Below are 16,819 nucleotides of genomic sequence, written 5' to 3'. Positions count from 1 at the left end.
CTGTCCTTGATATTTGCCATATTTGCTTGCTACCAGTCTGCTAGGTTCTGCCAGCTGCTCTTTTTTCAGCCCTCAAAAGTGGATCAGACAGTTGCTTTTATTTTCTTTGTATATTGGAAGTGCAAGCATAGAATATGCTCGACTGGGTAATATAGGAAATAGCGCTTCAAGGGAACTAAATATTGCTGGCCATTTGTGCCGTTAGGAAACGGAGCAGCAACCACTTTGTACTTATGCAACCTTTACAGCATACTAACATTTTGTTTGCGTGCTGTATCTGGAATTGTGATTTGCTACTCTGTTCTTAGCACAGCTCTTTAAAGGAGAAACTTACATTGTGGTCCGTGCAAGGCATTTGTTTAACTCTGCCATGTCTTCAAACCTGAGCATCGCTTTGACACTGTCATAAGTATTGGTCTTGTATAGGCAGGTGCCTGCTTTGATTGCTCTGTGTGTGAGAACACTTACTAGAGGGATGTTTCGAGGAGCAGACACAGTGTCAGGTGACGTGAGAATACGCCTTGTGGTAACTGATTCACCTGCTCCGGTGCTGCTTCAGGTAAACTGTCACTTTTCTAATAGTTTTAAACTGCATTTCGGGCTGCCTGATGTGTTGAGGTGCAGCCTCGCTCTTCCCAGAAGAAGGTGTGCTTTGGGCTCCTTCTCTCTGGGCACGGTGGGATTTTGCCTGGAAATGGAATAATTTACAAGAAGTTGTGATGGTACAAAGTTACACCGAGCCTCAAATTTCCTCATAGACGTAAAATAAATTTGTTAGCCGCAGAGCGTGTGAACTCATCACAACAGTGCAAATCAGAGGGTCTGCCTGGAAGTCTGCTTTTACAGAAGCACTTCGTGAAATCTGAGTATCTTAAATATGCACACAGTCCTCCTACACACACCGAGCTCCTAGCTTCTGACTTGAAGACTGCTACAGCAAAAGCATGGCTAAGACAGAAACAGAACGCCACTTGACTATGCTTTTCACTGGAAAAGTTAAGGAGGCACATACAGATCATATACACCCCAAATGTCCAACCGTCTCTATATAATGAAACATTAAACTTTCAAGAAAATGTTTTTTCTTGGCATTGAATGAAATTAAGGTTTCTTATATTGGGAAGAGTTCAACATGAACAATCTCAGCCATATCTTTGGGACTCTGACCAAAGGAATAGGGGAGGCCTAACGACAAAGCTTGAAAAATGCTCCTCGTCCCTTGCTTGAAGACATGGCAAGGTCGAAGACAACCTAATTTGTCTGTGTTAAATCAAATTTTGCTAAGGAAAGAGGTTGCGCATTGCAGAATTTACTGTAATATAAGATAATTAAAAAAATTAATTTCCCCAACAAGTCAGCGTTGATGCATTGTGGCAGAAACTGCCTTCTACCCCCCCGCAATGTATCTGGACCACTTCAGGTTGGCTTGATATGAAGTTGATTTAAAATAAATGCTGCCATCTCATGCTCTCAAAACAATGAGTTCACTACACCTCTGAAAAATCAGGCTGCTTATGTAAGTAACTAAATAAGGCTGTATCATGCCAGTTTGAAAATAATTTTATAACTTTTGCATGCCTCCTCTCCCCATGAAGTAGATACCGTGGCGTATAAGATGGCAGGGCACTGTGCTTAAAGGCTTTTTTTCCTCTGAAAGAGCTAAGTTCTGGAGAAGGCGATTTGATGTGGTAAGACAGCCGTGCTGGTCCTGAATCTCGGCTGGGCTATCGTGGCCACGGCTGGGCTGCGTTGGGAGGCAGGATGAACCTGATAACTTCCAGAGGTCCTTTCCAGCAGATATCCCCGTGATTCTGTGCTCAGCCTACAGCACAGAAAATGCAGGCGACTTGCCTAAATGTCGTCTTTTTATTAAGATCAGAAAAAAAGGGATTTTCTGTGCACGCTTGCGCTGTCTGCTGCATGGAGCCCCCATCTCGGTGGGAGGCTGCAGGTGTCGGTAGGGCAAATAATCCCAGAGCAGCAGTGAACCGAGGGTCGCGGTGGCCTAGTAGCTATTAGCAGTGTAACGTACATATGGTGCGGTGCTTCGGCAGTGGGATGGGAGAGAGAGGCTTAACTTTCCAAGCAAGAAATGCGTGAGGGGAGGAGGAGTCACGTGCGATGCTGATAATCCATTTAGAAAATGGGACAATATTAAATATGTACAGGAAAAACTGTTCTTTCTCTGTTAAATCTTACAGAATCATGCATTGTGAAGTCAGAAAAGTACATAGAAAAAGATCCTAGCCTTTATTAGATACTGTATTTTGAGTTGTGTAACAGCAAGACAATTTTATCCTCCATGTCTGATTTAATGCACTTCCCATTGTTTAAATTTAAGATACTGTTGGGATGCTGCTACCCTAAATTATTGTTTTGTCTCTTACTCTAGGGTTTCTTGCAGGGAAACTGCCTGGTGCTTTATTTACATTGCTTAATTTGCTGTGCTCTGAAAAGCAGATTCCTCTATAGGAACACTGGTCACATTTCGCTTCTGCTCAAAGCATCACTTGTCTCTCTCAGACTTTTGGAAAAGAGCAGGGACAGTGCCCAGGAGCGCTGAACTGGAGTTGTTCTGGTATTTTCTGAAATTCTGTTCAGGTCTGAAACATTTCCCTTTTCTTCCTTATGTCGACAGCAAAATCTGTGATGGGTCATTGTAAGGCTGGTCACAGGTGGGTCAGGAGGAACGAACCCCGTACAAGTCTAATTCAGCTCCTTTACTGGTGTGGATTGTGCTGTAATTTTTGCCTTGCTTGCTATTTTGCTTTCTTTCTAAGAATGAAGTTTACGGCCTAAACAACGTTCTTCTATTCTTCTAAAAATAAAGCTTTTATGCATGCTCCGTGTGATTGGGCAGAAATAACAGAAAAAGGCTCCTGGCTGTTCCCATTTGCTGCTTCTGCTGTTGGAGGGGACTGAGGCCCAGGGCATGAGCTTTTCATACACCAGGCCGAAGGCCTTTTATCTCCCATCTCTGAAATGACCTCACCTTGAGAAGTTACGGAGCTGAGGTGTTCCCTTTCCATTGGCTCCGTGCTGCCTGGCCACCTCTTTCTTCCTTCCAGTGGCTGTTTGCCGAGCCCGGGACTTTGTACCCGATGTAACTGATCTTACTTTTTAACAAAATAGTTTCTGTTAATGCCTTTTTTTTTTTTTTTTTTTTTTTAAAAACCCCCTCTCAACTTCATAAGGAATTTAAAATCGGTCTTTGTTCCGTGTTACAGGCTGAATGCGCTTAATTATGCTGGGCATAAATGTAGAGACTTGTGTTTCAGGAGCGGCTCCCCCCCAGCAGAGTGCTTTGGCGCTGTGCAGCCATCGCAGCGCGGCCCCCGGCTCTGTAGGAAGGTGGAACTATGCTGGGTTGTGGAAAAAGGGTCTTTCGGTGGGGTACGTAGCGAGAGATGGGGGAACTTGTGAAAAGGAATGCCAGCCCTGAATTTATGTGACCTACCGGGAACTTTGTGCAGGGAGAAGGCAGAGAGCAGTGGGAGGAGATGCTTCTCAGGCCTGTGGAGGGGAGATCAGAGAGGAGGGTGTACTCTTCCTGTGAAGCTCTCCAAGTGTTAGTTGTTTATGAGGGTGACATGTACATGGTTAGAGCACGTAACGTATCTTGCTACCTTGAACTTGAAAGGATTAAACTAACTAAAGGATGGTTGTAACTAGATGGGGCTCTGAGGGAGCAGCTACAAACCATGCCCTGGTGGAGTCAGGGTACCTGTCTCGCTGGGCTTTGTTTCTCTAACGCCTCATCTCAAGGGTTTGCAGAGGAATCCTGAGCTTGTGGGCTGTGCCAGACCCAGAAACAGTGACTGGACTCAAATCTGACCTGAGCTGGGAAACACCTGGGGGTCAGCTGTGGTCTGATAAGCGCTATAGTAACCACGAAGAAACAGTGCTTTGCTTTCATGGTTTCGACCTTTAGGCTTTTGTTTCAAACTTGTGGTGTTTGTTTACCAGGCAATTCCTGCAGTAGGTTACCGAGAGTACTGTGTGAGCGGAGTTTCTGTTGGAATAATTTATTTGCTTCTTGTAGGGCAGTAATTATTTACTAAGTATCAGCAGTTGTCTGGAATGTCTAGTTAATTATCAGCTCGCCTCTGAAAGTGCACATAGTGAAAATACTTAAATAAAAAATTGAAAGTTGTTCTTTTTCCTCTCGTTTCAGGTACTGGGTCCATGTGTCACATCTGAATTGTGTTCTACTGATTCTCTAAGTACCAGCTCAGACCATCTCCTTGATGCACACTCACGGCATCATGGCCAGTACTCAGGAGCGCCTGAGCTTGTCTTCCTCTCCAAACTCGGTCGGCAAAGCTTTCTGCGAAGATAAAGACTTTAGTAGGTTACATGATGAACATGCACCTACTGGAAACCACCCGTCCCCCGAGCTCATAGAGGATGTGCGTGAGAAGGGCTTGCTGCAGGCGGACCTCATCGAAAACATGAGCAGCCCGGTCACTGCAGCAGTGCTGACCAGCATCAGCGAGGACTCCAGGGACCAATTTGAGAACAGCGTGCTGCAGCTGCGAGAGCAGGATGAGTCCGAAACAGCCATTCCTCAGGGCAACAGGAACACTATGGATGGAGAGAGCAACAGCGGAGCGGATGATGTTAAAGTCCAGTTCAACAGATCAGGCAGTGGGAGCGGTGGGTTTCTTGAGGGACTTTTTGGTTGTCTGAGGCCCGTGTGGAACATCATAGGCAAAGCATACTCCACAGACTACAAACTGCAACAGCAAGGTAAGTAGGAAAGGAAACCTTTATTGCTTCTTGGGGCAATCTGTGAAGATGAGGAAAGCAACCTAGGGATTTTTCCCAGCTTTCCACATGACTATTTTTGTCTCATGCAGCCCCATTTTGGGGTTGCAAAAAGAAATCCTGCAGTGTACAGCCAACAGCCGTCACTTTTAGCAAAGGCAGCTCATGATGGAGTCAAAAACAATTGCCTGTTCTAACCCATGCCTTGGGCTGTTGTGACAAGATCTGAATCCAAACTGAGCATTTGCATAAGTGAGGATCAGAAAGAATTGTGTTGAACACAGGGGTTGTACCAACTACTTCATTTCTGCAGGTTTCTCATGCCAGGTGAAAACCACAGGCCCAGGGATTTTCATCATGGCAGATGATAATCGTTGACATAGGCATTTCTACTCCCGCACGCGTATGTGAAGGCTGTGTCCAGCTGACCACCAAATAGCAGAAGGATTGCTTCTCTGTGGCCATATTACGTGAACTTTTATGTCTTTTTGTTCAGGAGTAATTTTACTCTTTAGAATATTGTTAGTACTTATCTTTCCAGAAATACGTCCTTTAACGTTAAACCTTTTTCATTTAGATGTATAAATATGTTAAGTGTAAATATATAAATGTATAAGGGTGTGTGTGAGTATAAATATATACATAAAAAAAAAAAGTAGTTTAGGAATAAGTAATGTCCCAGTCAGTCACATACATATATCTTTAGGGGTTGCTGAAAGCTAAAGAGAAGAGTACGATCTGCCTTTGTTGTCTGCTTTCTCCCCTAGCACAGAGGGAGGGAAGTGGCAGATGGGAAAAGAACAAGCTGTTGTTAGAATTAAGGAGCTGAAATGGTTGAGGCTTATTGACAATGGGAACAGCCTGGCCACCGTACTGTTCCGTGGGGCAGAAGTCTCCTGTATTGCTGTGATCGTGACTCAGTATTAATCAAATGGTTTTCTGGCATAGACAAATTGTAAGATAAGGGGTCAGAAAACCCATCGGAGTGGTTCATATCTAAACCCCAGAGTTGGGGGTGGGGAACAGTTCCTAATGTGGGGGAACAGAGCTGTTAAACGACGCGTTGGGGGAATCTGCCTTGACATAAACTTACTCCTTCGTAGAGTTAATAGTTTCCAGCTCGTGACTCTGAGCAAGGAAACGTACCCCTGCATTGCAGAACAGCAGGTGTCTGCTCAGCAAGAGTTTACTTGGGTTTGAAATCCTTTGGCAAAGTTGGTTCTAAGTTTTTTCTGCACGTTGTAGACTCGGTATGTCACACACGGTTGAGTCTATGAATAAAAAAAGTGACTGAAAATTCCTTGGGGAATTAACGCCATTGGGGTGATTGCACAAGAGATGGAGTCAGATGTGGTGAGTTTCGGAAGAGAGTGTGTCTGGCAGGGGAGCCGCCTTGTGAAGGAAAAGGGGCTGCAGAGCAGTCAGATGACACTCAGAGGCACGGTGTCACTATGCCTGTGTTACAGACAGACACTCAGTGTTTTTCAGTGAAGCTGAAACTTTCCAGGAAAGGACATGGATGCAGTTACAGCGGCTGCTTCCAGCAATTCTGGGACTCTCCCATACAAGTGGTATCTCACCAGCTCAGACTTCTCTCGTCGCCAGGAGCTGCTGAGCCCTCATGTGCTGGCGTCTGCCTGTGAGCTGGGACGGGAGCTTCAGGAAAGCGACCTGTGAGGCAAAGAGATCCCATTTCCCATAGAATTGGGACAGCAGATGCGTCGGAGACCACAGTTTAGTGTGTGCTTTGATGGCCCACAGGGGAGACTTTCTTTTGTATGAAAGTCACTAATAAAAAAGATTGAAGCGCTAACTGAACTGAACTGAAATGAATGAAAATGAGCAGCTGAGGGCGTTGTTATGTTTGGGGAGTGCACGTACTCCTCTTTGTACACGCAGAAGTATCTTGCTATTCTTGGTGTCATGAGCACGTTCAGAGCCATAGATTCATGGATGCTTTGCAGTTTGCTGTTGGCATTAGGCCCTTCCTAAAAAGGCAATTTTGAAATGGGTACAGGTGTGGTAAGGCTGAGGATTAATTGCGATCTGCTGTATGTGGCCTGTGTGATTTAGCTGCATCTTCCCTGTCTTCACCATCCTAAATGAGAGTGAAGACAAGATTTATTTTTTTTTCAATTTTTTTTTTCTGCTGGAGCTGATGAGTTGGACAGATCTCTGATGGTGGTAGTACGCTTCTATTACCCAAGGATAAACCTTTTAAAACTTGCTTCTATGCTAAAGCTTGAGGATCTTGTCAGAATATTCATGTTCTGTTTTCCAGATGATCTCATTCTTGCTTCTTGCCACCAGAAAATCTTCTTTGTGTGCGTTTCATCAGCTACATACAAGCCAGCAGTTTAGTAACTAATGTATGTGATTGCTTTTATTTTTGCTGTCTTTTCACAAGAGCACAGAGGATGCAAGGTTTGTGTTTGTGCAGGTGCTAGTGCATTTGGAGAAGACAGGCTGAGGAAATGTCTCTGGCCCTTCCAGCAGTAAGGAGAGGCTTGCGGTGGCCTTTTGTTCCCCTGGGAGCTTATTTACAGCTTTGGGCTGGTGCCATAGATCTGTGCGGGTGACTTTTTCCCCTTTTCATGAAACAGCTACTGTAAGCCTGAGAGTACTCTTAGCTGTGTTAAAAACTGGCTGGAGGTCTGGGCCTGGAGAGTGGTGGTGAAGGGAGTTAAATCCAGCTGGCGGCCGATCACGAGTGGTGTTCCCCAGGGCTTGGTACTGGTTCCAGTTCTCTTTAATGCTTTATCCACGACCTGGACGAGGGGATGAAGTGCACCCACAGTCAGTTTGCAAACAACACCAAGTTGGGCAGGAGTATTGATCTGCTTGAGGGTAGAAAGGCTTTGCAGAGGGTCTGGACAGGCTGAGGTCATGGGCCCAGGCCAATGGTTGAGGTTCGACAAGGGCAAGTGCCGGGTCCTGCACTCGGGTCACAACCACCCCATGCAGTGTTACAAGCTTGGGGCAGAGCGGCTGGAGAGCTATCTGGTGAAAAAGGACCTGGGGGTGTTGGTCGACAGCTGGCTGAACATGAGTCAGCACAGTGTGCCCAGGTGGCCAAGAAGGCCAACAGCATCCTGGCCTGTATCAGCAATAGTGTGGCCAGCAGGACTGGGACAGTGACCGTCCCCCTGTTCTCGGCACTGGTGAGGTCCCACATCAAGTGCTGTGTCCAGTTTTGGGCCCCTCACCACAAAAAAGACACTGAGGTGCTGGAGCGGGTCCGGACCCCTCACCAGCTCCTTTGCCCAAGTCTTGTGAGGAACGGCTGAGGGAGCTGGGGGTGCTCAGCCTGGAGAAAAGGGGGCTGAGGGGAGACCTTCTCGCTCTCTACAGCCCCCTGAAAGGAGAGGGTAGCCGGGGGGGTCGGTCTCTTCTCCTAAGGAACAGGCCATAGGACAAGAGGAAATGGCCTCAAGTTGCGCCAGGGGAGGTTTAGGGTGGATATTAGGAAAAATTCCTGCACTGAAAGAGTTATCAAGCATTGGAACAGGCTGCCCAGGGCAGTGGTGGAGTCGCCATCCCTGGAGGTATTTAAAAGCTGGGTAGACGTGGTGCTTAGACATAAGGTTTAGTGATGGTTTTTGTCAAGAGTTTGGTTGATGGTTGGACTGGATGATCTGAAAGGTCCCTCCCAACCCGGGCAATTCTATGATTCTAAGCCTGATCCAGGAGCAGGCCTTTGTGTTTGGGCTGAAACAACAATGGGGGTAGGAGTCCAGTTTGGACCTGCAGCCACTGGGGGGGGGGGGGTGTTGAATTTCGTGTTGCCTGCAGATGCTTCCTCGTGTGGTGTGATTGCAAGTAGTAAAATATAAACAGGTTTCATGCCCTTTGCAAATGTCTGATACTTGAGTCCATATTGTCTGTGAAGGCCTGGCTCCTGACTTGGTGAATGGGGGGAAAAATAAGAACAGCTTTTACAGTGTTCCACATTATCATCATGTTGAAATTACTCCTTGAGTTTCCTTCTCAGCATCTGAGATGGTCATCAAGAGGAATACGTTTCTGTTCTTCCTTGAGGACCCACGCTGGGCAGAGCTTTGGTCAGCTGGAAGTTGCGTCGGGGTGGTCTCTTGGTTGATTAAGCAGTGCCAATTGCTGCTGTTAATTGCTCTGCCTACTTGGTGAGTAGTCATTCCTTCAGGGAGCCTTTGCTTTTGTATTGTTCAGTGGCTGCTAGTTGATTATCTGAGCTTCAAGTGTTTTGGGTTTGACCCATAAAATCACTCCTGACTGTGTTTTTTCCAGTTGCTTACCCTGATTTCTAAAGGCTGCTGGTGAGTGCTTTCAGGGAGATAAACTTAGTTCTTTAATTTGTGTCTACCAGTTATTTAATTTGGATTGTTGGGACTCTAGCACTTTACAGTAGGACTCATTTGTGTTTCTACAAACTCATTAGGCTTCCGAGCCATTTCCTTTGGATTAAGAATCTCTCTTCAGGAGTTGCTTTTGCCTTCCCTTTCACAAGTTATGTGTTGACCGTCATCGTGTGCCTTTTTGTGCAGACCTGGAGAGCAAGGTGCTTTACGAAGTGTGCTTGGTTTGTGGGGATTTTTTGTACACCAGAGATGCTTCTTGTCCTGATGCCAACGCTGGCGAGCAGCCAGTGCTGGCAAATGGCAAAAATTTGCTTCAAGTAGATTGACTCAATGGCTCAGGCTGCTCCTGTGTTTCTTCCCCATGGGAAACAGATTCCCATCATTCTACTCAAATGGTTCTTAATCACCTTAGAAACGCAAGCTCTTGCGTAATTCCTGCTGCTATTACACTTTAATTTATTTAAGGGAAGTATCCCACAGGTTTCTTTAGGCCCAGAAGAGTCTGGAACAAAAACCGCTCCATCCTGTCAGGAGATGTCCTCACCTCTCTTCTGCTGGAGGAGGGGGCAGTGCTAGGAGAGCTGCAGCAAGCCCTGAAGTCTGGGCAATCGCAAAGGCTGTTAAGCTGAGCAGTGTTAATGGACTTCTTGAACAAGGCTGGCAGTACAGTCGAGTCTTGATTAGTGTGTCCAGACGTGTCTCCTCGCCACCCTGCTGATCACCTGGGGTGCTACTCTTCTGGACAGGCAATTTGACGTAACTACAGTTAGTCATCACAGCCACGCACCCAAGCTCTTGCAGCTGGTTTATTCAAGTTCTCCTCTGCTTCAAGCTGTTGGTTGAGATGACAGATCTCGGCATCCCCTCTCACGTGCTGTGTTTCTCATTCTACCTGCTGTGTAGATGTGCCGTAGCTGGGACAGCCATAACTCACCGTTCTTTGCTTTGAGGTACTGTGTGCTGGTCGGGATGGGTCTGTACAGGAGTGGCAGAGCTTCATAACCCGCTCTCTGGGTGATGTGCATGGTCTCACCTTTCACCTGCTTTCAGCTGGCGGTGTGTTGAGTCCTCTCTTCTCCAGCCTGGCCCGTGGCCCCTCTGCAGAACTGGTGAGACTGACGTTGTAGTACTGACCCTTCACAGGCTGCTGTCCTTGAGGGTGGTCCCGGAGAGCCGTAGGGAGCACATACACAGGGTAATTCAGATGGATTTTTTTAATTGGTGGGTTTGGATTGTAGTAGAAAATGCAGGTTTGCCCCACTAATGCTAACAAACCCTGGTTTCCGGATGAATGTAGTCCAGTGCTTTTCTCTACCAGCATCACTTTCTTTGGGAAGCTTTTCAGTGCTTGATACGTTCTGGGAGCCGAACGAACCGCTGATGCTGGCTGTCTTGAAATGTAATAACATCCTCTACAGTGAAAGGGCGGTTTTTTTATTTTTGTCTTACCGTTGCATTATGTGTTACATATATGGTTTGGCTCTTCTTGAAATTCACATTGATGTAGGATGTTTCACTGATTGTTGCTACGCTGAAACCTCTTGCCTGAATCGTGCCCTTGCTGATCAGGGTGCCAGTAGGATATGGGAAAGGTTATCTCTTCCCAAATAAACACAAGATGACTTTGCAGGAGGCAGCACATAAACGTTTGCTTACTTTGCTCACAATCTCCGTCTGCCTTTGCCATTGCGGAGGTTAAAAGGTAATATTAAGAGGAAGTTAGGGCTCCTGGGTGATAGCAATATAGTTACCCATTACTGCTTACAAACTTTGGGTGCTTCAGGGGAAGAAACGACAATGTTGTGTGCCACATGCAGGAAAGGCAGTCTTCTCATGTGGAAAGAAACAGCTATTTTAGTACAACGGAATAGTTTCAGTGTTGCCCACGTAAAGATACTGTTCATCAGCAAACACAAAAATCAACTGTATTTGCCACCTTCTTTCAGAAGCAATGCATTTGTGAAATAGAAATACACATCTTCTCAATTTATTTATGAATTTCCTTCTTGTCTTTATTTTCTATTTAAAGAACTGCCTTTAAACGTTGAAATGTCTGAAGAATTAAATACCAATTGCAAGTATTCTGCCAAAAATATTACTCAAGTTGTTGGGTGAAGAAGAACACTTATTATTTTAAAATACTTGAGTTTCCTGTGGTCAAGATAATGGTTGCAGTGTGCTTCGTGCTTCAGCTTCTGTTGAGTTCTTACATGGACAGGCATTTCTTGTTTCAATACCAAAGGACGCATTTGCTGGTAGGCAGTATCACCTTCACAGTGTCAGGGCAGTCTTGAAAATTGAGGATAGGGATCACCCGCTACAAATCCACAGTTACCGGGGTTGCTCAGTTATAATGCATTTCAGTTGAGAGCTGCATATTTTTGTGCAACATCAGGTTGGTATGAAAATATGTTGGTATCTTGGTATGAAAAATAGACGTGTCTGTGAAGAAACGTGTGCTGAGGATTGAACTTTGCCCTGCCAAATTGAAGGAAATTTTTGCTGTAGATTAACAATGGGTGTTTTATTTTCTAGTTCAGTGAGCAGAAGGAGCGCTGGGGTCTGGCTCGGGGTGGGAGCCATGGCCATGCCTGGAGAGCAGTCATTCGGCAGGAGGCATCTAGCTAGTGTCTGACTGTCGCAGGAAGGACTTGAGGGCAGGATTTGAATGAGGGTTGCTCCAGAGACACTTTGGGTATATGAGTTTCACTTCAGTGATGACAGTATCTAAAATAAACACTGCTGCGTGGTCCCACGTGCAGCCCTGGGAACACCCTGATGGCTCGGAGACTGGATGAAACAAGAAGACGCATCTTTGTAGTGATCCGAAATAGAGATGTGTACAGGCATGACTTCCTTTTATTGCAGAAATCCGTGGGTTACTTGGGGTTTTTTGCTGCTAAATAATTTATTGTTTAAACTTACACATCTATTGAGTTACAGTAAATAAATTATTGCCTGCCTTTTATCTTGCTGTTTGTGGGATGTTAAGGTAATTTCAAGGTGACTTGCAGACAACAAGGCGTTCTGTTGTGATGGGTACAACTGTGTCGAAACAGTTCATACCGTGCTACTGGGCCACTTGGGCAGCATCCCTGCAAGATGCATGTGGCTACCCAAGAGGAGGAATCCCTTAAGATTTTATTTTGCTTGTTTGACACGAATATACACAATGTTGGTGTGGGAAAGACCTGTTTCTGTGGCTGATGGTGGGAGTCAGTGTGCTTTGTGTTGGGTAACTTGGCGGTTGCTGGTCTGTGTTTTACAACCTGCCACCTCTGACTTTCCTTTTTAATTCCTATTTTTGCCCTGTTTCAGGGGGTTAAAAAAAGCCCCTCAGTTTTTTTGGGGGTCAGTTGTCAACGTTAAATGTTTTTTTTTCCTCACCTATGCTTTTCAATGGAGTCATATACTTTCTAAGAGATACCATCATTGTTCAGTTTTGGAGTGCAGGACCAGCTCCCTTAATTGCCAATCAAGTGTCCCTGGTATGTTAATTTGCTGCCTGCCAAGTCGAAGCGGCTCACCCGAGTGGTTAGCAGTGGTGGTGAGCTCTGTTGGAAAAGTAGCTGGGAATGGGAAGGAGCAGGCTGGAGGTGTGCGATGGGGGAGAGGAGCTGGGTGAAGGGGAAGCTGAGGCTGAGCATGTCCCCTGTGTGCCTCAGCTGCGCTTGTACTGGGAGGAGATGCTATCTACCACCCCCAGAAAAATCCACCTCGAGATGTGTCCTGGTGTGATCTTGCAGCAGAACGTTGCTGTGGTCTTGATTGTTTATGTTGTTCCCTTTGCTTGCCTGTGCCTAGATACCTGGGAGGTCCCGTTTGAGGAGATCTCGGAGCTGCAGTGGCTGGGCAGCGGCGCGCAGGGAGCCGTCTTCCTCGGCAAATTCCGGGCGGAGGAGGTGGCCATCAAGAAAGTGAGAGATCAGAACGAAACGGATATCAAGCACTTGCGGAAACTCAAACATCCTAACATCATTGCGTTCAAGTAGGTTGTGAAACTTGTTAGAAACATACCTTTATCCAGGGAAGAGCCATTCACATGTGTATCCTGGCCAAATTTTTAAAATCCAGGGACTAAGCTGTCTGTAGGACAAAATGGGTGGTCATCCTTCTTCTCAAGTTGTCGTGCATTCTTGGAAAAACCAAGCCATTCCCACCCAATGCTGCCGCTTTGCCTGCAGGCTCAGAAAATGCCTGTGGTGAACGCTACAAATCTGCAGGTGTGGAAGTTGAAGGAAACCCACCCCGGTCATCAGTGAGGCTCCTCCCGAGCAAAGCATGTAGGAAACATTCACCTTCCTGTTCAGTAAGGCGGAATTAGCAGAGGCTTGCCCAGGGGAGTAAAGAGGCTACTCTCCCACCACTTGATTGCCACCTTTGAGAGTTGCTCTGGGACTTTTACTCTCCTGATCCTCACTATCTGTGTGTTTTCTTTGACAGGGGAGTTTGCACTCAAGCCCCGTGCTACTGTATCATCATGGAGTACTGTGCACATGGCCAGCTCTACGAAGTCCTGCGAGCAGGGCGGAAAGTCACCCCTCGGCTGCTTGTGGATTGGTCCACAGGGATTGCAAGTGGGATGAATTATCTGCACCTTCACAAAATCATCCATCGAGACCTCAAGTCACCAAAGTGAGTCTCTGGCTACTTAAACATCCTCCAGTTGTGGTTGTCTTTTTGTTTTCTTGAGGAATAGTTTAAAGCTAGGTCAAAATCCCTTTTTTTTTTTTTTTTCTACTTTGACTCAAAACTAATGACAGCGAAACTAATGGGACTTGTTGGCACTCCCCTCCTGTGCTGCATGTAACAAGACTGGAAATTCTTCCAGTGTCTGACATGATAAATAGCAGTCAGAAAGTATTTCTAATGATTTGATGACGTCTGGCCCTCTTTGAAAGTAGGATATTCTGTTGTCTTCTGCTTTTTTATTTTTCCTTCTTATTTGTTCTTTTGTTATTTCCCTGGTTTTCTGGAATGCGTCTTTCTCATTTCTCTGCTGCTTTCTGACTAATGCTCTCTGGCTGTTTATATTCTTATTCCCGAGATGTTTATCACTTTTTTAGCCTATGACATTACCGTGATAGTGCATTAAGATAATACTTTTAGGTGGTTTACAGCACAGTTCAAGGTACAGCTTTACTAAAATTTTGAAACGTCCCCAGATATAGTGGATCTTTAGTGACTTGTTAATTTGCAATATTATCAAGATTGATTTTTGACTTGTAGCATTTAGAAATGCATTTGCGGCACAAAAGCACCCCAAAGAGAGAGAGTGCTTTTGTTGGTGAAAATGTGTAATCTTTTTTTCTTGTACTACAGTTGTGAACAGCATGGCCTCGTCGACTGTTTGTGTTGATTAAGAAGGGATTTCCTCCCAGTGGCTGATGTGGTACAAGAAAAATGGCAAAACGCTGATTTGATTTTTTTTTTTTTTTCCCCCCTCCCCTCCAGTGTTTTAGTTACACACACAGATGCAGTAAAAATTTCAGATTTTGGTACATCTAAAGAACTCAGTGATAAAAGTACCAAAATGTCTTTTGCGGGAACTGTGGCTTGGATGGCCCCAGAGGTGATACGCAATGAGCCCGTCTCTGAAAAGGTGGATATCTGGTGAGTAGTGTTAATGTTTAAGTATCTTCACCTTCTGTCTAGCCACTTGGTTTCCCAGCACTTCACGTGTTCAGTGCTCTTTTCTCATTCTAGGCACGGGGATGGTTTGTTCTGTGGTGGACTATTTCTTTCTCCATCTGCCAGTGCCCAGAACTTTGTTATGAACCGTGGGCTATAATAGAAAGAGAAATGACATAAGCGTGTAAAAGCTGTGTGTTGCGATCTGAAGGTGCCTAATGAGGCTTGGTGCAGACTATCTGTGTCTTGCAGTAAGCAAATGCAGCTATTCAGGTCAGAGCTTTCTTCCACTCCGGGTCCTCAGAGTCCCCCTCAGCAACTTCTGCAGCCAGGGTATTTTCCACCTGCTTTCTGCACTCTTCAGGGCCACGCTCGAGCTGTAGGAGGCCTCTACTCTGCTGGATTGAAGGGTCCAACCAGCTTTTGTTTTCTGCAGACTGGGTTTGGCTGTTATATGTACAGCCACGGGATTATAGTCCAGTGGATCTAACCCCAGATCCACGAGGGAGGAAAGCAGGATACATTGTAAGAGTTTTGAACACTTATTTCCATCTCATGTGAAATGTACGCTGGGTCCGAAGGAACACAAGGAAGAAGGCAGAGCCTTGGTGCTCCTTTGGAATGCCTCTCCACAGGTTTCAGGGTCCTCAAGGGAGCCGCATCCCTGATTTTGCCTTGTTATTTCTGCATATTAAATGTCAGGAGCCAGGATAAATGCCCTTCCCCCTGCTTTACAGCCAGGATGAATTTTCCTTCTTGTGGTTTTTCAGCTTCAAATGCTGTCACCTCCCTTCTGCAGCGTGAAGCTGCAGGTCAGAACTGCGGGGGGTTTGTAGTGCGAGGGGAGTCAGACAGCAGCCTGCTGCTCCTGTTTTGGCTTGGAGCTGGGTCATGACTTTAAGTCAAGATTTCCTGTAGGGAAAGGGAAAGTCTCGTATCGTGAGGTCTATGGCTGCTCCTGTGCCTGCAGTGTCTCACATGTTCATTTTGCGTGGCTGTAGCAGGCCGTAGCATAGCCAGCTCTTCTGGGAGGAAACACTTGGATTGTTTTGGAAAGAAAATACTCTCACAATTTGTCTCCTGAGCTCCTCCCTTTGAATCACAGTTTCACAAGGGGGAGTGGTCCTGGATTTCCACCCTCAGCTTTCTGTCCTTTAGAGTGGCTTAGGTTCAGGAATGTTGTGTGGAGCATCATCTCCAGTAAAAACCAGCTGCTCGTTCTGCCGAGGACTGTGGGCGCTCCTTTACTCCTTTCCTCTTTGGTGCAAACCTAAAGATGCCTTTGGTGCCCGCTCCTCTTCAGCCCACTGCAGTGGGGATTGCTCAGACTCCTCCTTGACATCCATTCCTCCCCCAAGATGAGTAAAAGCAATGTTCATGCATGCTGACAACAAATGAGAACAGTTCCTAAGCAGCTTATATGTCTGCTCTCTCTCATCTTTAACAGCGTGCTTAAAAAAAAAATAAAATCTATAATCTTATAAGGAGTCTTGAAAATCCTTTGTCAGTTCTTAATCATAACAAAGCTGAAACAAGATGGGATTTCCTGGTAGTTTGTCCAACCACCTGGATCCCTGCTTTCCTGCAGCCTGCGGAAAAAAATTTTGAGAGGAAAAAATGTTCAAACGCTGCTTGGTTTTGTTTTTTGTTCCCCCCGCCCGGCCCCTGCTGTGATTTGAAGCCAATGGGCTTTGAAAGCACAACATCTTTCACATGAAGTTTTCTTTCCTGACTGATGGTTGTTTAGACCTGGGCAGTTTGTCCCTTAGATGTTCTTCTGTACTTAATAAAAGCAACTTGATACTAGTCCAAGCCAGAAAGATGCTCCTCACTTTTCACCTGGCTTGCCTGGACAGCTTGGCAGGGTCGGTGTCCCACGGATGGACAGGGCGTGCAAGTAAGGTGAGACGTCTGGGTTTGAAACTGAGATGGTTGTACCTCCCCTCGTATCGCGGCCTGGTTGTTCGCGTGCATTAAGAGCGGTGTTGATTCTCGGCAGCGTTTTGTTTTCCTCTGTATTGACTGGTTTGTTATTTCTTTGGTGTTTTACTGGGGGAAGACTGTAAATAAATAACTGTTTGCTT

The 16,819-nt window shown here is 45.9% G+C and overlaps 1 protein-coding gene across 5 annotated transcripts in view; it reads left to right on the top strand.

The window, feature by feature from the left end:
* The window catches only part of MAP3K13 (mitogen-activated protein kinase kinase kinase 13), an 81,973-nt gene that overhangs the window by 48,269 nt on the left and 16,885 nt on the right, over positions 1-16,819 (top strand). For all 5 annotated transcript variants that reach the window (XM_063337987.1, XM_063337991.1, XM_063337988.1 and 2 more), the window contains 4 exons: positions 4,175-4,749; positions 12,909-13,092; positions 13,548-13,739; positions 14,559-14,717. In XM_063337987.1, coding sequence (XP_063194057.1) covers positions 4,248-4,749; positions 12,909-13,092; positions 13,548-13,739; positions 14,559-14,717 — 1,037 coding nt within the window. In that variant the 5' untranslated portion in view covers positions 4,175-4,247. The remainder of the gene's footprint in view (positions 1-4,174; positions 4,750-12,908; positions 13,093-13,547; positions 13,740-14,558; positions 14,718-16,819) is intronic.

This window comes from Chroicocephalus ridibundus, chromosome 6, assembly GCF_963924245.1.
Source record: "Chroicocephalus ridibundus chromosome 6, bChrRid1.1, whole genome shotgun sequence".
Taxonomy (NCBI): domain Eukaryota; kingdom Metazoa; phylum Chordata; class Aves; order Charadriiformes; family Laridae; genus Chroicocephalus; species Chroicocephalus ridibundus.
Note: the sequence above shows the minus strand (reverse complement) of the source record. Positions and strands in the feature narration are given on the sequence as shown.